The following is a 25,968-nucleotide window of genomic DNA, read 5'->3' as shown; positions in this document are numbered from 1 at the left end:
CAGAAGATAGGAAACTCTGACCTCTTAAGTGAACACTAATCCCATTCATGAAGGCGTTGCCCTCATGACCTAATTACCTCCCGAAATTCCTACCAATACCATCACCTTGAGGGTTAGAATTTCAACTCATGAATTTGGGAGAAAATGAACATTTAGGCCATAGCTGTGAATCAGTTAAATAAGAGGCAGCAGAGTGTTATCAGAATAGATGGAAATAGAATCCTGGTTTCTTTCCCCTCAACCTGTGTATATCTTTCCATGAGAAAGCCTTTCTATCCAGTGGTTACTCCTACACTTTTCTGGCATTTCACTGTATGCAGCACCAGCCAAGCAATATTAAATAATCTACATGGGATAGTGTATTATTACTTAAAACCTTACGTTTCCCCCAAGTTCAGGAAAAGATCACATGGAACATGGAAATAATCAAAATAATATATGGTCTATCCTAAGTGAATATCATAGACAAGCGACTCTCAACTAAGATGGCCCTATCAGAATCACTAATGCGGGGGCTCCAACACCACCACCCACCTTCTCCTGACCACATGAAAACCATGACTTAATGGAAGCACTCTTTTCAAATCACTGCAAAATCCTCAAGTATGTTAGAGGGAATGGAGAAAATGATAATGATTCCCATAGATTCTTATCTATCTTGTCCACTTAGTGACCTTAGAATGGGTTAAAAATGTGTTCATTTTTTAGAAAATATATGTTTCCAAATGCTTTGTATCATAGGGTCCTTTGATAAAAAAATTCTTTTTTAGTATTTTTTGTGTTAAAATAGCTATAAACCATTTTAGTCATTTTTAAGTATTCAATTCAGTGGCATTAAGTACATCCATAATGTTATACAATCCATTTCCAGAATTTTTCCATCATCCTAAATGTAAACTTTGCTTCCATTAAATAGCTCACTACTCCTCCCTTTCCCAGTGTGATCCCACTTTTGTAATCAAAGTCTGGAGCATATATACCAACTGTCTTAAAGTGTTGGTTTTATTTGACCAATATTCACTAAGTATTTGTTCAGCATCTATCCTGTACTTCCCCTCAAATGGGTAAAGGAACTAAAAGTCTTTGGAAACTACTTTGAACTTTGTAGAATGATTCAGAATATTATAGCCTTTAGAAATAATACCTGGCACCATAGTAAACAGTATATTGGTGTTCATTATTACTATCTTTTATCTTCATTTTTATTTTCTATTTTTTCTAGAGTGAATTATTATTTTTCAAATCAAAATAAAGCCTACTACAATTTTTTTAAAAAACAGAAGGTCCATAAAGTCACTACAAAATAAGTAAAGAGTTTCTATCCAAATCATAAAATGGTTATTTTAAAAATGCAAAAATAAAACTATATGAAGAGAGAGAACCATAGATATAGGCAAACCTATTAACGACAGTGTCCCAAAATACAATACTAAACAAGGATCAACCCAGAGAGTAATTATTGCTATTTAGTTGTGTCCATTTCTTTTGCGATCCCATGGACTGTAGCCCACCAGGCTCCTCCATCCATGGGATTCTCCAGGCAAGAGTACTGGAGTGGGGTGCCATTTCCTTTTCCAGGGGATTTTCCTGACCCAGGGATCGAAACTGAGTCAGGAAAGCCCACCCAAAGAGTAGAACACAGGCCAAACCATGGAGGAAAGGTTTGACATGCTGTGTGCCATTTTCAGACTTTTCAAGTCTGTTTTTGAACAGATAGGGTCCCATGGTCTCTCTAGGGTCTACCTAGTACTGTGCTTCTGTCTCATCCAAGGCTCTGATTTCTTTTAGCTGTGACTCATTTCACTTCAATCCTGGGAGCAAGGCTAATTCATTCAGATATACAGAGGAATATTGGCACAAATCCCAATTAGGAACTTCTGAAAATGCAGGATTTCGTCTGTGCACAGACCAGCAGGGTTTAGTTCTCCCAGGAACATAGGTCTCTATCTTCTCTTTCTTTTGTTCTCCACACATTTTCTGTCTTGATACCTGTATAGTACCACGAACATTACTGTTATTTATTGCTTCTCTGAACATGAGGGTTTGATAGTCAGTGGTGCAAAGCTTATATCCTCTAATAGATTCCTCTTTCAATACGTGTAAATGACTCCAACTCTTTAAAATGTAGCTCTTTACATTCACAGTTGAACACAGCCATTTGTATTATCTATGCTAGTTAAATTATACAGTCTCAGCTTTATCACTAAATTTCAAGACTACTCAGAAAGTCACTAAATGATGTGTTCTGCTTACCAGAGGAAAAAGACATGTCATCAGGGTCTGATGCTTTAACGTTTTGGGGCCTAATGTCTTATTCAGTCCTTTTTAGTGACTAATCCAGACCACATTTGCATTAATAGTTGTAACCCCAGTCACAGGTTTAATTTGTTTTAAACTATATTTAGTCCTTTGGGAGCCTCTATAATGAATTTCATTAAACAGAAAGATTATATAATGTACTCTTTTATGATTAATTAACTCTGTATAAAGATGATAATTATAATTAAACTCATAATTTGACTCAAGTGTCATTATCATAATAATTGATCAAGTCATTTTATCACATAAGTGTTCAAAAACTGCAATGCATGTGAAGTAGAAACAAACCTAAATCATGCACAAAATGTAATTTTTACATATATTCCAGAAACTCTCATCTTTTTTCAGTCCTTTCAGCTAACTGCCACTTCCTGATTCCTCTCCAAATACTTTTTAATCACTCCAAAGATGACAATACTTTTAACTATAAATTTGCAATTCAAATCAGAATGACTGCATAGCACAGACATATGATATTTTTGTTCTTATTTTTTAAATTAATTTATTTATTTTAATTGAAAGCTAATCACTTTACAATATTTTAGTGGTTTTTGCCATACACTGACATGAATCAGCAATGGGTGTACATGTGTCCCCCAACCCAAACCCCACTCCCACCACCCTCCCCATCCCATCCCTCTGGGTTGTCCCAGTGCACCGCTTTGAGTGCCCTGTTTCATGCATCAAACTTGGACTTTTCATCTATTTCACATATGGTAATATACATGTTTCAATGCTATTCTCTCAAATCATCACACCCTTGCATTCTCCCACAGAGTCCAAAGGTCTGTTGTTTATATCTGTTTCTCTTTTGCTGTCTGGCATATAAGGTCATCGTTACTATCTTTCTAAATTCCATATATATGTGTTAATATACTGTATTGGTGTTTTTCTTTCTGGCTTACTTCACTCTGTATAATAGGCTCCAGTTTCATCCACCTCATTAGAACTGATTCAAATGCAGTCTTTTTAAGAGCTGAGTAATATTCCATTGTGTATATGTACCACAGCTTTCTTATCCATTTGTCTGCCAATGAACATCTAGGTTGCTTCCATGTCCTAGCTATTGTAAACAGTGCTGCAATGAACATTGGGGGATACATGTCTCTTTCAATTCTGGTTTCATCGATGTGTATGCCCAGAAGTGGGGTTGCTGAGTAGAATGGCAGTTCTATTTCCAGTTTTTTAAGGAATCTCCACACTGTTCTCCATAGTGGCTATACTAGTTTGCATTCCCACCAACAGTGTAAGAGGGTTCCCTTTTCTCCACACCCTCTCCAGCATTTATTGCTTGTAGACTTTTGGATAGCAGCCATTCTGACCAGCATGAGATGGTACCTCATTGTGGTTTTGATTTGCATTTCTCTGATAATGAGTGATGTTGAGCATCTTTTCATGTGTTTGTTAGCCATCTGTATGTCTTCTTTGGAGAAATGTCTGTTTAGTTCTTTGGCCCATTTTTTGATTGGGTGATTTATTTTTCTGGAATTGAGCTGCATGAGCTGCTTGTATATTCTGGAGGTTAATTCTTTGTCAGTTGCTCCATTTGCTATTATTCTCTCCCATTCTGAAGGCTCTTTTTCCCTTGCTTATAGTTTCCTTCATTGTGCAAAAGCTTTTAAGTTTAATTAGGTCCCATTTGTTTATTTTTGCTTTTATTTCCACTACTCTGGGAGGTGGGTCATAGAGGATCCTGCTGTGATTTATGTCAGTGAGTGTTCTGCCTATGTTTTCTTTCAGGAGTCTTATAGTTTCTGGTCCTACATTTACAACTTTATCCATTTTGAGTTTATTTTTGTGTATGGTGTTAGAAAGTGTTCTAGTTTGATTCCTTTACAGGTGGTTGACCAGTTTTCCCAGCACCACTTGTTAAAGAGATTGTCTTTAACCCATTGTATAGTCTTGCCTCCTTTGTCAAAGATAAGGTGTCCATAGGTGTGTGGATTTATCTCTGGGCTTTCTATTTTGTCCCATTGATCTATATTTCTGTCTTTGTGCCAGTACCAAACTGTCTTAATGACTGTAGCTTTGTAGTATAGTCTGAAGTCAGGCAGCTTGATTCCTGCCATTTCATTTTTCTTTCTCAAGATTGCCTTGGCTATACGAGGTTTTTTGTATTTCCATACAAACTGTGAAATTATTTGTTTTAGTTCTCTGAAAATTACCATAGGTAGTTTGATGGGGATTGCATTGAATCTTGCCTGGAAACTCCCATGGACAGAGGAGCCTGGTAGGCTGCAGTCCATGGGGTCACAAAGAGTCAGACACAACTGAGAGACTTCACTTTCACTTTTCACTTTCATGCATTGGAGAAGAAAATGGCAACCCACTCCAGTGTTCTTGTCTGGAGAATCCCAGGGACGGCGGAGCCTGGTGGGCTGCCGTCTATGGGGTCACACAGAGTCAGACACGACTGAAGCGACTTAGCAGCAGTAGCACTGAATCTATAGATTGCTTTGAGTAGTATACTCATTTTCACTATATTGATTCTCCGATCTATGACCATGGTATATATTTCTCCACCTATTTGTGTCATCTTTGATTTCTTTCATCAGTGTTTTATAGTTTTCTATATATAAGTCTTTTGTTTCTTTAGGTTGATTTATTCCTAAGCATTTTATTCTTTTGGTCACAATGATGAATGAGATTGTTTCCTTAATTTCTCTTTCTGTTTTCTCATTGTTAGTGTATAGGAATGCAAGGGATTTCTGTGTGTTAATTTTATATCCTGCAACTTTACTATATTCATTGATTAGCTCTAGTAATTTTCTGGTGGTGTCTTGAGGGTTTTCTATGTAGAGGATCATGTTATATGCAAACAGTCAGAGTTTTACTTCTTCTTTTCCAACCTGGATTCTTTTTATTTCTTTTTCTTCTCCGATTGCTGTGGCTAAAACTTCCAAAACTATGTTGAATAGTAGTGGTAAGAGTGGGCACCCTTGTCTTGTTCCTGACTTTAAGGGAAATGCTTTCAATTTTTTGCCATTGAGGATAATGTTTACTGTGGGTTTATCATATATGGCTCTTATTGAGGTATGTTCTTTCTATGCCTGCTTTCTGGAGAGTTTTTATCATAAATGGGTATTGAGTTTTGTCAAAGATTTCCTCTGCATTATTGAGATAATCATATGGTTTTTATATTTCAATTTGTTAATGTGGTGTATTACATTGATTGATTTGCAGATATTGAAGAATCCTTGCATCCCTGGGATAAAGCCCACTTGGTCATGATGTATAATCTTTTTAATATGTTGTTTGGGTTCTGTTTGCTAGAAATTTGTTGAGGACTTTTGCATCTATGTTCATCAGTGATATTTGCCTGTAGTTTTCTTTTTTTGTGGCATCTTTGTCTGGTCTTGGTATTAGGGTGATGGTGGCCTCATAAAATGAGTTTGGGAGTTTACCATCGTCTTCAATTTTCTAGAAGAGTTTGAGTCGGATAGATGTTAGCTCTTCTCTAAATTTTTGGTAGAATTCACCTGTGAAGCCATCTGGTCCTGGGCTTTTATTTGTTAGAAGATTTTTTTATTGCAGTTTCAATTTCCATGCTTGTGATGATTCTGTTAAGATTTCCTATTTCTTCCTGGCTCAGTTTTGGAAGGTTATACTTTTCTAAGAATTTGTCCATTTCTTCCAAGTTGTCCATTTCATTGTCATATAGTTGCTGATAGTAGTCTCATGATCCTTTGTATTTCTGTATTGTCTGTTGTGATTTCTCCATTTTTATTTTTAATTTTGTTAATTTGATTCTTCTCCCTTTTTTTTTTCTTGATGAGTCTGGCTAATGGTTTGTCTATTTTATTTATCTTCTCAAAGAACCAGCTTTTAGTTTTGTTGATTTTTACTACAGTCACCTTTGTTTCTTTTTCATTTATTTCTGCCCTAATTTTTATGATTTCTTCCCCTACTAACCCTGGGGTTCTTCATTTCTTCTTTTTCTAGTCACTTTAGGTGTAAAGTTAGGTTACTTATTTAATTTTTCTCTATTTCTTGAGGTAAGCTTGTGTTGCTACCAGTCTTCCCCTTAGCACTGCTTTTACTCAACCACATAGGTTTTGGATTGTCATGTTTTCATTTTCATTTCTTTCTATGCATATTTTTATTTCCTTTTTATTTCTCTCGTGACTTGTTGGTTATTCAGAAGCGTGTTGTTTAGCCTCTATTTGTTTGTATTTTTAATAGTTTGTTTCCTGTAGTTGACATCTAATATTACCGCATTGTAATCAGAAAAGATGCTTGAAATGATTTCAGTTTTTTTGAAAATACCAAAGCTAGATTTATGGGCCAGGATGTGATCTATCGTGGAGAATGTTCCATGTGCACTTGAGGAAAAGGTGAAATGTTCTATACATATCAATTAGGTCTAACTGGTAAAGTGTATTATTTCAAGTTTGTGTTTCCTTGCTAATTTTCTGTTTGGTTGACATATCCATAGGTGTGAGTCAGGTATTAAAGTCTCCCACTATTGTGTTACTGTTAACTTCCCTTTTCATACTTGTTAGCATTTGCCTTACATATTGAGGTGCTCCTATGTTGGGTGCATATATATTTATAATTGTTATATCTTCTTCTTGGATTGATCCTTTGATCATTTTGTAGTGTCCTTCTTTGTTTTTTTTTGTTGTTGTTGTTGTTTGTTTGTTTTTTAATGGCCTTTATTTCAAAGTCTATTTTATCTGAGTATTGCTACTCCTGCTTTATTTTGATCTCCATTTGTCTGAAATATCTTTTTCCAGCCCTTCACTTTCAGTCTGAATGTGTCCCTTGGTTTGGGTGAGTCTCTTGTAGACAGCATATATAGGTCTTGTTTTGTATCCGTTCAGCCAGTCTTTGTCTTTTGGTTGGGGCATTCAACCCATTTACATATAGGTAATTATTGATAAGTATGATCCTGTTGCCATTTACTTTGTTGTTTTGGATTCAATTTTATAAACCTTTTCAGCGTTTCCTGTCTAGAGAAGATGCTTTAACATTTGTTGATGAGCTGCTTTGGTGGTGCTGAATTCTCTCAGCTTTTGCTTGTCTGTAAAGCTTTTGATTTCTCCTTCATATTTGAATGAGATCCTTGCTGGGTACAGTAATTTGGGTTGTAGGTTTTTCTCTTTCATCACTTTAAATATGTCCTGCCATTGCCTTCTGGCCTGAAGAGTTTCTATTGAAAAATCAGCTGTTATCCTTATGGGGATCCCCTTGAGTGTTATGTGTTGCTTTTCCCTTGCTGCTTTTAATACTTGCCCTGTGTGTTTGATCTTCTTTAGTTTGATTAATATGTGTCTTGGGGTGTTTTGCCTTGGGATTATCCTGTTTGGGACTCTCTGGGTTTTGTGGACTTGAGTGACTATTTCCTTCCCCATTTTAAGGAAGTTTTCAACTATTATCTCAAGTATTTTCTCATGGCCTTTCTTTTTGTCTTCTTCTTCTGGGACTCCTGTGATTCGAATGTTGGGGCATTTAACATTGTCCCAGAAGTCTCTGATGTTGTCCTCATTTTTTTAAATTCTTTTTTCCTCTCTCCTTCATTTATTTACAAAATTCTATCTTCCACCTCACTTATCCTATCTTCTGCCTCAGTTATTCTACTGTTGGTTTCCTCCAGAGTACTTTTGATCTCAGTTATTGCATTATTCATTATTGATTGACTCTTATTTATTTCTTCTATGTCCTTGTTAAACATTTTTTACATATTCTCAATCCTTGTCTCCAGGCTATTTATCTGTAACTCCATTTTGTTTTCAAGATTTTGGATCATCTTTACTATCATTATTCCGACTTATTTTTCAGGTAGACTCCCTATGTCTTCCTTTTTGGTTTGGTTTGGAGGACATTTATCATGTTTTTTTACCTGCTGACTATTTCTCTGCCTTTTCATTTTGTTTAGATTGCTCTGTTTGGGGTGGCCTTTTTTGTAGACTGGAAGTTGGTGGTTCCTCTTTATTGTGGAGCATGCTCCCTGTGGGTGGGGTTGGACTAGTGGCTTGTCAAGGTTTCCTGGTTAGGGGAGCTTGCATCTGTGTTTTGGTGAGTGGAGCTGGATCTCTTCTCTCTGGAGTGCAATGAAGTGTCCAGTAGTGAGTTTTGGGTGTCTATGAGTTTGGCATTGCTTTGGGTAGCCTGTATTTTAATGCTCATTGCTGTGTTCCTTGGTTTCTGGAGAATTAGCATGGTATGTGTTGCTCTGGAATTTGTTGGCTCTTGGGTGGAGCTTGGTTTCAATGTAGCTATGGAGACATTTGGATGAGCTCCTATCAATTAATGTTCCCTGGAATCAGGAGTTCTCCGGTGCCCTCAAATTTTGGATTTAAGCCTCCTGCCTCTGGCTTTCAGTCTTATTCTTATAGTAGCCCCAAGACTTCTCCATCCATACAGCACAGATGATAAAACATTTAGGTTAATGGTAAAAATAAGTCTCCACAGTGAGGGACACCCAGAGAGGTTCACAGAGTTACATGGAGAAGAGAAGACGGAGGAGGGAGATAGATGTGATCAGGAAGAGAAGACGGGGTGTCAAAATGGGAGAGAGCGATCTAGCCAGTAATCAATTCCCTATGTGCTCTCCACAGTCTGGAACACCCATAGAGGTTCACAGAGTTACACAGAGAAGAGAAGAGGGAGGAGGGAACTATTGGTGACCAGGAGGAGAAAAGGGGGAGTCAAAAGGGGATAGACCAATCAGGCCAGTAATCAGTTTGCTAAATGTTCTCCATAGCCCAGAACACCTTGAGAGATTCACAGATTTAAGTAGAAAAGACTAGGGGGAGGGAGGAGATAGAGGTGACCTGGGGGAGAAAAGGTAGAGTCAAAAGGGGAGAGAGCAATCAAGCCAGTAATCACACCCATAAGTGAAAATGGATACTGAAGATTAGATTCTTAAAGGTACAAAATCTATAACAAATACCAAAAAGCAAAGATTAAAAATCTAGAGTGGAGGTTAGACTCTCAGAAATACAATATTTAAAACACAAAACAAAGTCAATCACAAAAAGTATAATATATATGTATATATATGAAATTTGCTTTTAAAATAGGTCCTTTTTTTGCAAGGTAAGAGTATGTTATAAAAATGAAAATTAAATGAGTAATAAAGAACTTAAAAAATTAAAAATGATAATAGTAAAAATATATCTAGAAATTTCTCTGGAGCTGTTGAGGGCAGTGTGGGGTCAGTCCAGTTTCAGATAGTTCCTTGTTCTAGTTTGTACTTCTTCTCAAGGTCTACAGGTCCCTTCCTATGCTTAATCAATGTTAACTACAGGGTTTTCATCTGTTGCACCTGTCACCTGCTGAGCAGATTCCCTCTTCTTTATTTTGACTTCCTCTGTTTGCAAGTCTCTTCAGTGTCTAACCTCCGCCCTGATACAAGGGGGTGAAAGTGGTCACATATTTAGGCTCACTTCTTCGGTTGGGTTGTGGGGAGGGAGGAACACTGCAAACAAATATCACTGGTGTGTGGGGGGAGGGCGCACAGTATATGAACCACACTAGGTTTGCCTCAGCTCATGGCGGTGGCGTGTGCTTTCCCGGTCTGCACTGCTCAGGCTCCAGGTTGCTCTGCAGGGGTACTGTTTGGACCTTGCGTTCATGCACTTCCCAGGTCTAAGCTGCTCAGGTTCAGGTTCTCGGGTACTCTGCATGGGCACAGACTAGGTTGGGCGTGTGTTCTGTGCTCTTCCCAGGTCCAAGCAGCTCAGGTGACCAGGTGCTTGCCAAGGACACTGTCCCAGGTGGGCCATGTCCCAGGTGTGCCAGGAGAGCACCATCTCAGGTATGCTGTGTGTCTCCTCTGGGGAGCTGCTCTCAGGTTGTGACCCTCCTGGCAGATGTCAACCGTCCAGGATCCCAGGAAGACATAGTCAGCAACAAGGAGCCTGCTCAGTTTGGTAGAGGATGCCCATCTCTGGGCCAAAATTGCCCCTTGCCTTCCAGCTCTGACTGTCGCATGCCTGACTCTCTGCCTCCAGTGGGGGTGGGGAGGGGGGCCGCGGGGAGGGAGCCTGTACGAAGCCACCTAACTCTCATTTGATATTCACTCAATCCTTTGTTCTGTGAGCCGGCCAGGCTGCACATTGGAGCCTTTCACAGGAAAGTTCTCTTTTTTTTCCTCTCTGGAAATCCCACAGTTTGGGTTACTATATCAAGTTAGCTCCCTCAGATTGTCTTCAGGGCATTCAGAGCCAGTCCTTACCCTAAGCACCGATGATGCAGCCCAGGCCTCCCTGTCCAGCCCCCGCTCACTGATGCTGGACATGAGTGTCTGGGCTATTTCTCTGCTGGCAGTTGCAGTTAGGCATGTCACCTGTAGGGTTTTTTTTTTTTTTTTTTTTTTTTCTATCTTTTTTCCCTCCTGGTTATGTTGCCTTCTGAGATTCCAAAACTCCCCACAGACCCGGCTGTGAGAGGGTTTCCTACTGGTTGGAAACTTCTCCTCCTTCATGACTCCCTCCCCAGGATGGGTCTCCATCCCTAACTCTTTTCTGTCTCTTTTTGTCTTTTATATTTCGTCCTACCTCCTTTTAAGAGAATGCTCTGCCAGCATTTAGAAATTGTTTTGTGGAAATAATTCAGCATTCAAATGTTCTTTTGATGAATTTGTGGGGGAGAAAGTGGTCTCCCTATCCTATTCCTCCACCATCTTGGGACTGCCTGGATACTTTTGTTTTTAAAATACAGGATTTGCTACTTCCCTCAGGTTACTCAGGTGTGTGTATGGGTTTTGGCCATGATATGAAATCGATGGATGGCATTAATCAGAACCTGGATGAAATACACTCTCAGAAGTATGACTGGGCCACCTGGTGAAAGTACTGGCAGTAGATAATACAGGATATTCCCATTTCAGACTACGAAGGAAGACTCGGGACTCTGGTTACTCACAGCAGCTCAGAAAAGCCCACAGAAATGCTCACCAGGAAGTATAATTAACCTCAATGAACTGCCACAGTCTAGGCTTTCGAAGGATTTATCCTGAAACATCACTGATCTTCACAGTGCATCCCTGTATCTAGAAGAGTGGAAAGTAACAGCTGTGAGGAAATGCTGCAGGCAAAACAAACAGCAGCATCATTATGACTATTTTTAAACCACTGGATGGAGTCAGCCCAAGGCTGCTGACTGGGCGCACACAACCATCTACCCACGCTTCAGCATTTCATGGCACACAGGAGCAGGATCATTTCAGTAACAAGTAAGAATCCTTCAGGAAAATCCTGACTGTGCACTGAGTTCTCTCAGAAATTACTATACTCACGAAAATGTCTTAAGGAAATAGTGCAAGACAGTGTGGATTTTATGGTACAGGATGTTTTCTCATGCAAAAGCACAGTCCTTGGGGGCAAGGGAGTGGTGTGAATATATAATGACATCTTGGCCTTTTTTTCTTTTCCCAAGTTTCTAATCTTAATTATCTTTCAAATTTTAGTGAACACTTCTGTAAGAAGACTTTCAGGCTCACCTGTATCAAGCATTTATCCTGCTGCACAGCAATCCGTGATTTTTAAACGCCTTGCAAGTAAGAAACCATCTTTCATTCACCTCCATAGCCCCAGTACCTAGGACATATTTGACAGTAGGGCTTCTCTGATAGCTCAGTTGGTAAAGAATCCACCTGCAATGCAGGAGACCTTGGTTCGATTCCTGGGTAGGGAAGATCCACTAGAGAAAGGATAGGCTATCCACTCCAGTATTCTTGGGCTTCCCTTGTGGCTCAGCTGGTAAAGAATCTGCCTGCAATGTGGGAGACCTGGGTTCAATCCCTGGGTTCAGAAGATACCCTCAAGAAGTGAAAAGCTAACTACCCCAGTATTCTTGCCTGAAGAATTCCATGGACTGTAAAGTCCATGGGGTCACAAAGGGTTGGACACAACTGAGTGACTTTCACTTCACTATTTGACAGTATGACCTAAAAAAAAATTATGTTGATTTAATGAGTAAATAGATGTCCATTCCAACTCTGATATTCAGTAAGACAGAGAGGCTAGTCAGATACCACCACAGACTTCAGAAATGAGGCAAAGTGCAGCTGACTACAGTGGGATGTGGGAAGGCTTTGGGAAGTAGAGCAAGAAAAAGAGACACTTGGCTCTAGAGCAAAGACCTGAGATGAGCACTTATTAATACAAGGAAAGCACAAAAGGTTTCACTTGCTAATTTAGCCTAGGACCAACCTGGTACCCAGTAAATAGCAAATTAAACGTGATGAAGCTTGGTCTTTATGGAAAAAACAAGCAGAATGACCTGACATCAACCAAGATGTCTAAATATCTTGTATACAATCTAGGAAGCAATAGAAGGGGCATCAAATCTCAAAGATATTTTAAAAATACTTAGACTTACAGCTTCTCTCAGTCATATGGTTCTTCAATGTCCTAAATGGGACACTGGGGTTCCCAGGTGGCACTAGTGGTAAAGAACCCACCTGCCAAAGCAGGAGAAATAAGAGATGCATATTTGATCCCTGGGTCAGGACAATCTCCTGGAGGAGGCATGGCAACTTACTTCACCATTCTTGCCTGGAGAATCCACATGGACAGAGGAGCCTGGCAGGCTACTGTCCATGGGGTCAAAAACAGTCAGACATGACTGAATTTATTTAGTTCAGTTCAGTCACTCTATCATGTCCGGCTCTTTGCAACCCCATAGACTGCAGCATGCCAGGCCTCCCTGTCCATCACCAACTTCCGGAGTTTACTCAAACACATGTCCATAGCATCAGTGATGCCATCCAACCATCTCATCCTCTGTTGTCCTCTTCTCCTCCTGCCTTCAATCTTTTCCCAGCATCAGGGTCTTTTGAAATGAGTCAGTTCTTCGTATCAGGTGGCCAAAATTTGGACTTTCACTTACAGTATCAATCCTTCCAATGAATATTCAGGACTGATTTCCTTTAGGATTCACTGGTTGGATCTCTTTGCTTTCCAAGGGTCTTCTCCAACCCCACAGTCCAAAAGCATCAAATCTTTGGTGCTCAGCTTTCTTTATAGTCCAACTCTCACATCTATACATGACTACTGGAAAAACCATAGCTTTGACTAGACAGACATTTATTGACAAAATAATGTCTCTACTTTTCAATATGCTGTCTAGGTTGGTCATAACTTTCCTTCCAAGGAGCAAGCATCTTTTAATTTCATGGCTGCAGTCACCATCTGCAGTGATTTTGGAGCCCCCAAAAATAAAGTCTGATGCTGTTTCCCCATCTATTTCCCATGAAGTGATGGGACCAGATGTCACGATCTTAGTTTTCTGAATGTTGAGCTTTAAGCCAACTTTTTCACTCTCCACTTTCACTTTCCTCAAGAAGCTGTTTAGTTCTTCTTCACTTTCTGCCATAAGCGTGGTGCCATTTTTATATCTGAGGTTATTGATACTTCTCCCGGCAATCTTGATTTCAGCTTGTGCTTTATCCCATCCAGCATTATTCATGATGTACTCTGTATATAAGTTAAATAAGCAGGGTGACAATATATAGCTTTGATGAACTCCTTTCTTGATTTGGAACCAGTCTGTTGTTCCATGTCCAGTTCTAACTGTTGCTTCTTGACCTGCAAACAGATTTCTCAGGAGGCAGGTCAGGTGGTCTGCTATTCCCATCTCTTGAAGAATTTTCTACAGTTTGTTGTAATCCACACAGTCAAAGGCTTTGCCATAGTCAATAAAGCAGAAGGAAATGTTCTTCTGGAACTCTCTTGCTTTTTTGATGATCCAACAGATGTTGGCAATTTAATCTCTGGTTCCTCTGCCTTTTCTAAATCCAGCTTAAACATCTAGAAGTGCACGGTTCAAATACTATTGAAGTCTGGCTTGGACAATTTTGAGCATTTATTTACCAGCATGTGAGATGAGTGCTTTTGTGCATTCTTTGGCAGTTTGAGCATTCTTTGGCATTGCCTTCCTTTGGGATTGGAATGAAAACCAACCTTTTCCAGTCCTGTGGCCACTGCTGAGTTTTCTAAATTTGCTGGCATGTTGAGTCAACAGGTTCACAGCATCATCTTTTAGGATTTGAAATAGCTCAACTGGAATTTCATCACCTCCACTAGCTTTGTTCATAGTGATGCTTCCTAAGACCACTTGACTTCACATTCCAGGGTGTCTGACTGTAGGTGGGTGATCACATCATCATGGTTATCTGGGTCATGAAGATCTTTTTTGTATAGTTCTTCTGTGTATTCTTGCTATTTCTTCTTAATATCTTCTGCTTCTGTTAGGTCCATACTATTTCTGTCCTTTATTGTGCCCATCTTTGCATGAAATGTTCCCTTGGTATCTCTAATTTTCTTGAGAACTCTAGTCTCTCCCATTCTGTTGTTTTCCTCTATTTCTTTGCATTGATCACTGAGGAAGGCTTTTTTTTACTCTCCTTGCTATTCTTTGGAACTCTGCATTCAAATGGATATATCTTTCCTTTTCTCCTTTGCCTTTAGCTTCTCTTCTTTTCATAGTTGTTTGTAAGTCCTCATCAGACAACCATTTTTCCTTTTTTGCATTTCTTTCTCTTGGGGTTGGTCTTGATCCCTATCTCTTATACAGTGTCACAAATCTCCATCCATAGTTATTCAGGCACTCTCTCTATCTTATCTAACCCCTTAAATCTAGTTGTCACTTCCACTGTATAGTTGTAAGGAATTTGATTTAGGTCATACCTGAATGATCTAGTGGTTTTCCCTACTTTCTTCAATTTCAGCCTGAATTTGGCAATAAGGAGTTCATGATCTGAGCCACAATCTGCTCCAAGTCTTGTTTTGTTGATTGTATAAAACTTCTCCATCTTTGGCTGCAAAGAATATCATCAATCTGATTTTGGTATTGACCACCTAGTGATGTCCATGTGTAGAGTCTCCTCTTGTGCTGTTGAAAGCAGGTTTTTGCTATGGCCAGTGCATTCTCTTGGCAAAACCCTGTTAGCCTTTGCCTTGCTTCATTCTGTACTCCAAGGCCAAATCTGCCTGTACTCCAGGTATTTCTTGACTTCCTACTTTTGCATTCCCCTATAATGAAAAGGACATTTTTGGGGGGTGTTAGTTCTAGAAGGTCTTGTAGATCTTCATAGAACCATTCAACTTTAGCTTCTTCAGCATTATTGGTCAGGGCATAGACTTGGATTACTGTGATATTGAATGGTGTGTCTTGGAAACAAACAGAGATCATTCTGTCGTTTTTGAGGTTGCATCCAGGTACTGCATTTTGGACTCTTTTGTTGACTAGCATGGCTACTCCATTTCTTCTAAGGGATTCTTGCCCACAGTAGTAGATATAATGGTCATCTGAGTTAAATTCACCCATTCCAGTCCATTTTGTTTCACTGATTCCTAAAATGCCGATGTTCACTCTTGCCATCTCCTGCCACCACTTCCAATTTGCCTTGATTCATGGACCTAACATTTCAGGTTTCTGAATATTGCTCTTTATAGCATCGGACTTTACTTCTATCACCAGTCACATCCACAACTGGGTGTTATTTTTCGCTTTGGCCCCATCCCTTCATTCTTTCTGGAGTTAGTTCTCCACTGATCTCCAGTAGCATATTGGACACCTACATACCTGGGGAGTTCATCTTTCAGTATTCTATCTTTTTGCCTTTTCATACTGTTCATGGGGTTCTCAAGGCAAGAATACTGAAGTGGTTTGCCATTGCCTTCTCCAGTGGACCATGTTTGTCAGAACTCTCCACCATGACGGTTTGCCCTACATGGCATGGCTCATAGTTTCATTGAGTTAGACAAGGCTGTGGTCCGAGTGATCAGATTGGTTAGTTTTCTGTGATTGTGGTTTTCAGTCTGTCTGCCCTCTGATGGAGAAGGATAAGAGGTTAATGGAAGCTTCCTGATGGGAAAGACTGACTGAGGGGGAAACTGGGTCTTGTTCTGATGGGGGGTGGGGCATGCTCAGTAAATCTTTAATCTAATTTTTTGTTGAAGGGTGGGGTTGTGTTCCCTCCCCGTTATTTGACCTGAGGCCTAACTATGGTGGAGGTAATGAAGATAATGGCAACCTCCTTCATGCATTGCTAATGATGCATTGCTCCATGCATTGTCCCATGCATTGTCCCATGCATGCATTGCTATACTCAGTTCCCCCAACTCTGCAGCAGGCCAACGCCAACCCACGCCTCTGCCAGAGACTCCAGGACACTAATGGGCAAGTCTGGTTCAATCTCTTGTGGGGTCACTGCTCCTTTCTCCAGGTTCCTGATGCACACAAGGTTCTGTTTGTGCCCTCCCAGAGTCTGTTTCCCCAGACCTGCTCTATGGTGGGTTAATGGTGACCTCTCCAAAAGGGCTTATGCCATACCCAGGTCTACTGCACCCAGAGCCCCTGCCCCTGCAGCAGTCCACTGCTGACCCTTACCTCCTCAGGAGATGCCCAAATACAGTTCTGTCTTAGTCTCTGTGGGGTGTCCGGGTCCTGGTGCACACAAGGGATGCTTGAGCCCTCTGTCTGGCAGGTACGGGGTTTGATTCTAAACATGATTTTGCCCCTCCTACCATCTTGCTGGGGCTTCTCCTTTTCCCTTGGACATGGGATATCTGAATTGACTTAGCACACACAACAACAACATTAATGTCCCACCATAAGAACATTTCAGAAATTCATGATTTTCTTCATTTTTTTGACCTTCCAGTATAACTATTCCTATGTGTTATATAGTGAAATGTCAGTCAGTCACTTCAATCGCTCAGTCATGTCCAACTCTTTGTGACCCTATAAACTGCAGCACGCCAGGCCTCCCTGTCCACCACCAACTCCCGGAGTACACCCAAACCCATGTCCAATTTGTCAGTGATGCCATCCAACCAACTCATCCTCTGTCGTCCCCTTCTCCTCCTGCCCTCAAGCTTTCCCAGCATCGGGGTCTTTTCAAATGAGTCAGCTCTTCACATCACGTGGCCAAAGTATTGGAGTTTCAGCTTCAACATCAGTCCCTCCAATGAACACCCAAGACTGATGTCCTTTAGGATGGACTGGTTGGATCTCGTTGCAGTCCAAGGGACTCTCAAGAGTCTTCTCCAACACCACAGTTCAAAAGCATCAATTCTTCAGTGCTCAGCTTGTAGTGAAATGTATAGTATTTTATTTTAACTTACTTTCATTTTATATTTCTCTTAAATTCCAGTTTAGTTCCTGCTTTAAAAAAAAAAAAGTTGTACATAGGTTTTATTATCCATAATTTTGTTTAATAAAAGTAAAGGATTACAGAATATTTGCTATTAAAAAGCTCAGTCTCACCTCCAGGCATCCCAAAGAAGAGATTAGAAAAATGGGGAATGCATAAATGCACACTCTACTCAGCTTTCTTTCAGTCTTCATTGTAGCATACCCTACAGATACAAGGATCCACCACCCGAGACTCCACCTAGACGTCTCAGACAAGGATGCTGAGCCTCAACATTTGAAGCAGATGCTGATGCCTGTCATGCTGTCAGATCTGCTACCTCTGTCCATGAGGCTTCTCCAGGCAAAAATACTGGAGTGGGTTTCCATACCTCCTCTTTGGAGGTACAGAATGGTTTATTTCACTGGAAATCAAGACAAGTTCAGAGGACATGCTTAAATTTGGCCTTGAAAGAAAAATATAAGGGTTGGTGCTTTTCTCCTTTTCTTTCTGTTCGTTTAAAAAAAAAAATGAAGGTGCAAGATAATAGGATCCATCATAATCCTTTGTTCATAACACAACATTCTCACTGGTCTACACCAAAAGATCCAAAGTTCCTTGATCAAGATGAGGTATAGAAAAACAGAAACTTATTCCAGGGTTATATTACAAAGTCGGTGTACAAAGCCAAAGTCATAGGAATTGAATTACCCTAGAATTTCTTTATATCAAGCATAAAGTACAGTGTACATGATTTTGGTCAACAAATCTGAATAGTAATTACTACTCATATCAAAGTTTAAGAATCATCTAACCAGAATAATGAAATGAATTTTAAAAAATCATCCATGCAGACTTCTGATTATTTAGAATTTTCTGCTTCTATGATAACTCTCAAATCTTGACAGCCAATGGGGGTTAGGTAGAGAATTTCAAAGTATTTTCACCTTCCTGGAAGATTTAATTTTTTTTTCTTTTCCTTTTAGGAGTTTTCAAGGTTCTTCTTTTTTTCTTAATTTTAGAATAGTTTTAGATTTACAGAAAATATACAGAAATTATACAGTGAGTCCCCATGTATCTCACACCCAATTTCTCCAACTAATAACACCTTATATTAGTAAGGCACATTGATCACAACTCATGAACCAATACTGATACACTATTATTTACTACAGTTCATAATTTGTGCCTATTTCCTTAATTTTTACCTAGTGCCCTTTTCCTGTTTGAGGAGCTTACCCAGGATTTCAAATTATACTTAATTGTCTATCATATCTCCTTATGCTCCTCCTGTTTGTTAGCAGTTTCTCATATTTTCCTTGACAGTTTTGAGGAGTACTGGTCAGGAATTTAGTAGAATGTCACTTCCTTGGGATTTGTCTGATGTTTTTCTCAAGATTAACTGGAGTTATAGAGTTTCAGGAAAAAAAAAAAAAAAAGCTACAGAGATAAAGTACCATTCTCATCCGATCATATCAAGAATACATACAGCCCACATGATTTTTGACTGTTGACATTAACGTAGCCCATTGAATGGAGGGTGTGTGAGGTTTCTCCACTGTCAAGCTGTTTCACCCCCAGCCCCAAACATACTGCAGGCATTGTTTGGAAGAAAGTCATTATGCACACCACAGCTAAGAAGGGCTGAATGATGAGCAAGAGCCTCCTCCCTGATAATATAGCATCTACACAAATGACTGAGAATTCTTCTGCCCAGATCTGTCTATTCTCCCAGTGTATTTATTCAAGCATTTATTCATATCACTATAGATTCATGGATAGTTATTTCATACTCTGAGTTATTATCTAATCTACTTTATTGTGTTGCGTAAATCATTCCAGTTTTGGCCAGCAGGAGCTCCTTCAGTTGGCACTGGTGTCATTCTAACATCCTTCCATCATTCAGGGGCTTTTTGGTTTGTTTTCTCTTAGCCTTTCTTTACCTTCCAGCACTGTAAGATTCAAGGCTCATCTGATTCAATATTTCATGGATCATTCTAGCTTTCTCCCCTTGCTTGTCTATAACCTCTAACTCCAACAGTGGGGGAAAAAAAAAAAAAAAAAACACCTTGTTTCCAACATCTGCCATTGTTCAATTTCAGTGTACATGCCTAGTGATTTCAGCATTTTTCACCCTTTCACCCATGCCTCAGAGGTAAATGAGTTTATCAACTAGAGTACGTGTATACTTCCATTTGCGATTAGTCTTAGTCTCTACTCTTCCAAAGTTACTTAGGTCAGCAGCTTTCTTCCCACTCCCATCTGTGAGGTTACTTTATACATTTTTAATAGAGTTAGATTCCTTCATCATACTCTGCATTCCATCCTGGGATCCCTCAACCTCTCAAATAATTTTTAATTTACACAAAGTTCATTCATTGTGCTGTAAAGTTCCATGATATTAAGACCCCAAATGGTATGTATCATACAAAATAATTTCATCACCTTAAAAAACTCCTTATAATTCACTACTTAATCCTCCTCTACTTCCCAAATTGCCAGCAACCACTGATCTGTCTACTAGCTCCAAAGTTTCATTTTTTCCAGAATGTCAGCATACAATGGAATCATACAACATAAAGTCTTTCCAGATAGGCTTCTATCTACTAAACAATATACAGTAAAGATTTATTCATGCTTTTGCATAACTTGATAATTGTTTCATTTTATCACTGAATACTAATTCACAGTATCAATGTATCAAAGTTTATCTAATTATCTATGGAAAACCCTCCTGGTTGCTTGTGGGTTTTGGTGATTCAAAATAAAGTTGTTACACAATGGAGACACAGATATAAAGAAGAGACTTAACAGACACAGGGGTGGGGGTGGGAAGGAGTTCAGTTCTGTTCAGTTCTATCACTCAGTCATGTCCAACTCTTTGCGACCCCATGGACTGCAGCACGCCAGGCTTCCCTGTCCATCACCAACTCCCAGAACTTTCTCAATCTCATGTCCATAGAGTCAGTGATGCCATCCAACCATCTCATCCTCTGTCATAACCTTCTCCTCTCACCTTCAATCTTTCCCAGCACCAGGGTCTTTTCAAATGAGTCAGTTCTTCACATCAGATGACCAAAGTATTAGAATTTCAGCTTCAGCATCAGTCCTTCCAATGAATATTCAGGACTGATTTCCTTTAGGATTCACTGGTTGGATCTTCTTGCTGTCCAACTGACTCTCAAGAGTCTTCTCCAGCACCACAGTTCAAAAGGCATCAATTCTTTGGCACTCAGCTTTCTTTATAGTCCAACTCTCACTTCTATATGTGACCACTGGAAAAACCATAGCTTTGACTAAACAGACCTTTGTTGTCAAAGTGATGTCTGTGCTTTTTAATAAGCTGTCTAGGTTGGTCTTAGACTTTCTTCCAAGGAGCAAGCATCTTTTAATTTCATGGCTGCAAGCACCATCTTCAGTGATTTTGGATGCCCTTGCCCCCCCCCCAAAATAAATAAATAAAGGGAGCTGACTTTGGCTCAGATCATGAACTCCTTATTGCCAAACTCAGATTTAAATTGAAGTAGGGAAAACCACTAGACCATTCAGGTATGACCTAGATCAAATCCCTTACGATTATATAGTAGAAGTGGCAAATAGATTCAAGGGATTAGATCTGATAGACAGAATGCCTGAAGAACTATGGATGGAGGTTCATGACATTGTACAGGAGGCAGTGATCAAGACCATCCCCAAGAAAAAGGAAGGCAAAATGGTTGTCTGAGGAGGCCCTACAAACAGCTATGAAAAGAAGAGAAGCTAAAGGCAAAGGAGAAAAGGAAAGATATATCCATTTGAATGCAGAGTTCCAAAGAATAGCACAGAGAGTTAAGAAAGCCTTCCTCAGGGATCAATGCAAAGAAATAGAGGAAAACAACAGAATGGGAAATACTAGAGATCTCTTCAAAAAAATTAGAGATACCAAGGGAACATTTCATGCAAATATGGGCTCGATAAAGGACAGAAATGGTATGGACCTAACAGAAGCAGAAGATATTAAGAAGAGATGGCAAGAATACACAGAACTATACAAAAAACATCTTCATGACCCAGACAACCATGATGATGTGATCACCCACCTAGAGTCAGTCATCCTGGAAGGAGGAAAGGATGGGACAAATGGAGAGAGTAACATGGAAACCCATACACTATCTTATGTAAAATAGATAGGCCATGGGAATTTGCTCTATGATTCAGGGAACTCAAACCAGGGCTCTGTAACAACCTCAAAGGGTGGGATGGGGTAGGAGGTGGGAGGGAGGCTCAAGAGGGAGGGGATATATGTATACCTATGTGATTTATGTTGACGTATGGCAGATACCAATATAATATTGTAAAGCAATATTATTCAATTAAAAATAAATAAATTTAACTGTTAAATTTTAAAGCAAACAAAAAAAGACAAAATAAAGCTACTACAAACACTCACAATGCAAATTTTTATGTGGACATAAAATTTCAGATCAACTAGGTAAACACTTAAGATCCCAACTGCTAGATGATGTGCCAAGACCAAGTTTGGCTTTGTAAGAAATTGCCAAATCATATTCCAAAATGGCTATATCATTTTGTATTCCTACCAACAATGAACATGAGTTCCTGCTGCTCTGCATATTTACCAATAATTGATATTATTGGCTTTTGGATATTAACACTCTAATATATGTGTAGTGTTATCTCCTGCTCTTTAAACACACAAATAACATAAGGCATCTTTTCACACATTTATTTGCCACCTGTATATCTTCTTTGGTGAGGTGTATATTCACCTCTCATATCAATTTTAATTGGGCTTTTTTGTTTTCTTACTGTTGAATTTAGGAGTTTTGTATGTTTTGACTATAAATCTTTGATCGGATATGTGGTTTGTAAATATTTTCTCCTAGTCTTTGACATCTTTTTATTCTCTCCTAGTCACTGACTTATCTTTTCATTCTCTTGACAGTGTCTTTCACAGAGCAAAGTTTTAATTCTAATAATGTCTAACAAATCAAATTTTGATTTCATGGAACAAATGTTTGGTGTTCCATCTAAAAACTCATTTGCAAACCCCAAATCACATAGATATTTTATCCCATATTTTCTTCTAGAAGTTGCATAATTTTTCATTTTATATTTATGTCTATGATCCATTTTGGTTGAATATGGTGTGTCTAGGTTTGGGGGGTTTAGAGGGTTGTTTTGTTTTTGCATATGGATGCCCAACTGTTCCACATGCCATGCTGTTTTAAGTGTGTGTGTCAGAGTGATGTGGTGGGGAGAACGATGGTTGAAGTAAGAAAATAAAGCCAGTATCTGAAATAAAGGACTAAGTGATGTGGCCCTACTGTGTTCACCATGAGAGCATTTTAGCTTTCTCTTTCATAGCTCCTCCAGGGAAGCGAGTAAACAAGCTTCAGAAAGCCTACTTTGGTGTTTCAGAGTTCTCTTTCCACGTCTGAGAAAAACACCTGCCTTTTCCTTACTTCACAGAGCTGTTTTACAGGACAAATGGGGATTATGAAAAATAAAAGCACTTTGGAAAATCCAAAGGCCAGTTCAAATGTGATTTAACAAGCATCACTCTATAATGAAAAATCTTCCCTTAAGTTCCCTTCCTACACTGTGCCTAGGAGGAAGAATCATTCTCTTACTTATTGGAGAACTTTTCCTCATATAAACATTCAATCTAGAGAGCATTTTCTTGTGAAGCTGAGGCCTGATGTGCTCTGATTGTCATTCTCTGCAGAGCAATTGTATAAGATTAAGAGCCCCCCAACCCTACATTTTCCTCTTTTCCCCTCTCCCCTTCCCTTTTCTGCAAATGGCTGAGAGAAGCCTTAGGGAAACAATACATTTTGTTAAAAGATAAAATTTTAATATGTTTCAGTTTAAGAGTTTGATTAGAGCAAAAATCAATTTGAATAGGGCAGCACCAAAACCAGAAGTAGTTGAAAGCTCTCCACCAACAGGAGTTCTGGGAAAGACTTTTATAGAGAAAAGGCAGAAGCAAAGCAAGGAAACCTTTGGTGAGCCATAGCGTGTTCCTTATTCTCAGGTTTAATTTCTTAACCTTGAGGATTTTCAGGCTTAGGTTTTGGTTTGCTGACCTACACTGCTAAGGTATTAGAACCACCTGTTTAACAGCCCCCTTGTTTAATTTAACAATTTACACACCTATTTAGCAAAGAGCCTGGCCACCTGTGCTTGAGAGTGAACAAGATCCTATTCTGAGCCCTCTTCAAAAAATCATGCTCTACCTGGAGGAAGCTGAAATCACCCTTTGTGTCCATCTAGATACTGTAAGTTGATTGTCAGCCATAACCCCCAGTCACAGAGCTGCGCAGCAAGTAGACCTGAGTACTAGAGCATCCAAACCATCTGCCAAGACATGCATCAGGGGTCTGGTGGCAAGAAGGAGCATTAGTCTTCGAGAGACTGGAGTTTGGCAGCGGTAAACTAATCACTAAGTGAAAAGCTAGCCAATTTGTGAGTTTTTGTTTTCTTTCTGAGTTTCATTCAGCCCCAAATAAGAAGGGGAAACTTGAGATCCTGTTTCATCTGTGTCTTCAGTAGATTGCCAAATCATTCTAGCTCTGAAATGAATTACCTAATGCCTTCAACACGTGAAGTCTTTCTATGCCTTCACAAATTGAAATGGAAAGAAAGATATTTCAAACTGAAGATTTCACATGCAAGATCGAAATAATGTCAGCTCTCTTCTTCCTTTCCACAAACTGCAAGTCTTCAAATATAAAATATTCCTTAATGAGAAAAAGAAATGATGCTTTTGAGGGGAGAAAGCAAGTATGTAGTGAAACAATCAATACTGATATTTCCATTACTCTAAAATCCCATTAGAGACATTTGTAATTAATTGCAAATATATTTTGAGCACAGAAGATTTAACAAGAATACCATATTCAAGTTGTATTCTAATTCTGTTGATCTGGGTCTTTCTATCTCTGGAAACAACTTATGTAATGAATAGCTAACCTTTGCTATGTGAAATGAGGAACTAAATGAAGCTCACATTTAAATGTAACTGAAAATGTGTCAAATGAGTTGTAAGTGAATAAAGCATGTCAGAATGATTATTTTCTAAAGGTGACAGACACTTTAGCTGTATTTACAGGTTTGTGGAGAAGCTATTAAAATTCTAGCAAGGCCTATCAGGTTCAGAGAATGACACTGGAAATTTATTACAGGTGCCAAATTCAGTCATACTCTGAAGCGTGTTAATGTTTTCCACTGCAGACTCCTATAAAATTCATTTCAAGATCTTTGCAGGAAAAGTGTGTTTATGAAAATCACAGCGCCTCCAAAGAGGAAAGAGAAGAGCAAGTGGTGTGTGTATGTGTGTATGTGTGTGTGTGAATTGCTGTATTTTCAAACAATATAAACAAAAAATCCAAAATAGCTATTTCTATGTTCCTCACTTTCCAAAAGGTCATATATCCAATGTACTCAGCAAACCTTCAACAAACTACTGTAGCATTGGTTTTTCTTACATTCATGTCTATCACCAGGGCCTTATCTACTCCCCAAATCACCAGACTTCCAAACAAACCTCTTCTTAATTAAATGTATTCCAAATAATCCCTAAACATACAAACCTTCTACCATCAAATCTGTGCTGATCAGAAAAGAGTTATGGGTGAAAATAATTTTCTTTCAGCTTCTTTCTCTAATTTCTTTCCATTTTTCTCACTGTCTTTTGTTTGTTGGCTGGTTTATTTGGTTAGTTAAGTAGCTGGATTTGGTTGGTTAGTTTGCTTTCTTATGGCAAACTAGGGCATTCATGTTCAAGACTTATTTAAAGTGCTATACTTTAAGTTGTGTTTAAAGTAATTAACCTTATCCAGCATTTAAGAAATATTCCTCACAGTAGCACACTTGTCTCCTTAGATATAGGGAACTGATTCTGCACTAACTTAGCGGAAATATGCTGGGAAGAAACCACTGAAATTCCATTCGTTTTGTTGAAGACTTTCGTTGCAATGGGGAGGGTGAACTCTGATGCAAAAGATGCACAGGGCATGTATGGTTGTGAAGGAATCGAAGTCAGATACCCACATGTATATATCTGTCCACTGATGCAAGATGTCATGGAAAACAAACATACCACCCAGAAAGCACAGAATTAACCCCCTAAGAAGCAGAAGAATCTAGAACAGGGAAACATGAGCAACTTCTCAAACCCTCAGACGTTTCCTTCCTAGTTTGTTGAGTAATTACAGTCTGAAAGGTAGTGATAATTGATGGTGATGAGCTGATAAGAGCCATCTGAATGTACTTGTATCTGAATGGCTAACACCTACCCCCTGCCTCCACTTCTGGCACATCTTGTCTCTGTCCCAGTTCTGTGACCTACGTAAGGAACACGCCAACACATCCCTGGATCATTTACCCCAGGGGGCTCTCACATACAACCACAACAGCATTGCTTTGTCACCCTCTCCTTTTCAGCCTCACTCACGTACTTCTTAGTGTGCCACCTACAAATGTAAGTTTCTCCAATGAAAGAAACCCAGCCACAAAGGAGGAGTCTACCTGCTGTTTGAAACTGATGGTGTATTGTA

The 25,968-nt window shown here is 39.3% G+C and overlaps 1 protein-coding gene across 35 annotated transcripts in view; it reads right to left on the bottom strand.

Moving 5' to 3' along the window:
- Positions 1 to 25,968, bottom strand: part of LOC147364665 (uncharacterized) — a 523,181-nt gene that overhangs the window by 185,806 nt on the left and 311,407 nt on the right. For 6 of the 35 annotated variants that reach the window (XR_015134834.1, XR_015134805.1, XR_015134810.1 and 3 more), the window contains 2 exons: positions 11,223 to 11,317; positions 1,374 to 1,989 (listed from right to left, as the gene is read on the bottom strand). The exons of 13 other annotated variants lie outside the window; for them this stretch is intronic. Coding sequence is in view for 1 of the 22 variants with exons in the window: in XM_086321634.1 (XP_086177760.1) it covers positions 1,919 to 1,989 (71 nt within the window). In the remaining 21 variants the exon portion in view is untranslated. Of the gene's footprint in view, positions 1 to 1,373; positions 1,990 to 11,213; positions 11,318 to 11,767; positions 11,921 to 25,968 lie in introns of those variants that run through there. 16 more of the 35 variants (XR_015134801.1, XR_015134803.1, XR_015134808.1 and 13 more) reach the window with 4 other exon arrangements.

This window comes from Bos grunniens, chromosome 10, assembly GCF_055505025.1.
Source record: "Bos grunniens cultivar Pamir isolate PY7600 chromosome 10, Bosgru_T2T1.0, whole genome shotgun sequence".
In the NCBI taxonomy this organism is placed as follows: Eukaryota; Metazoa; Chordata; class Mammalia; order Artiodactyla; family Bovidae; genus Bos; species Bos grunniens.
This window is presented reverse-complemented; position numbering and strand designations above follow the sequence as displayed.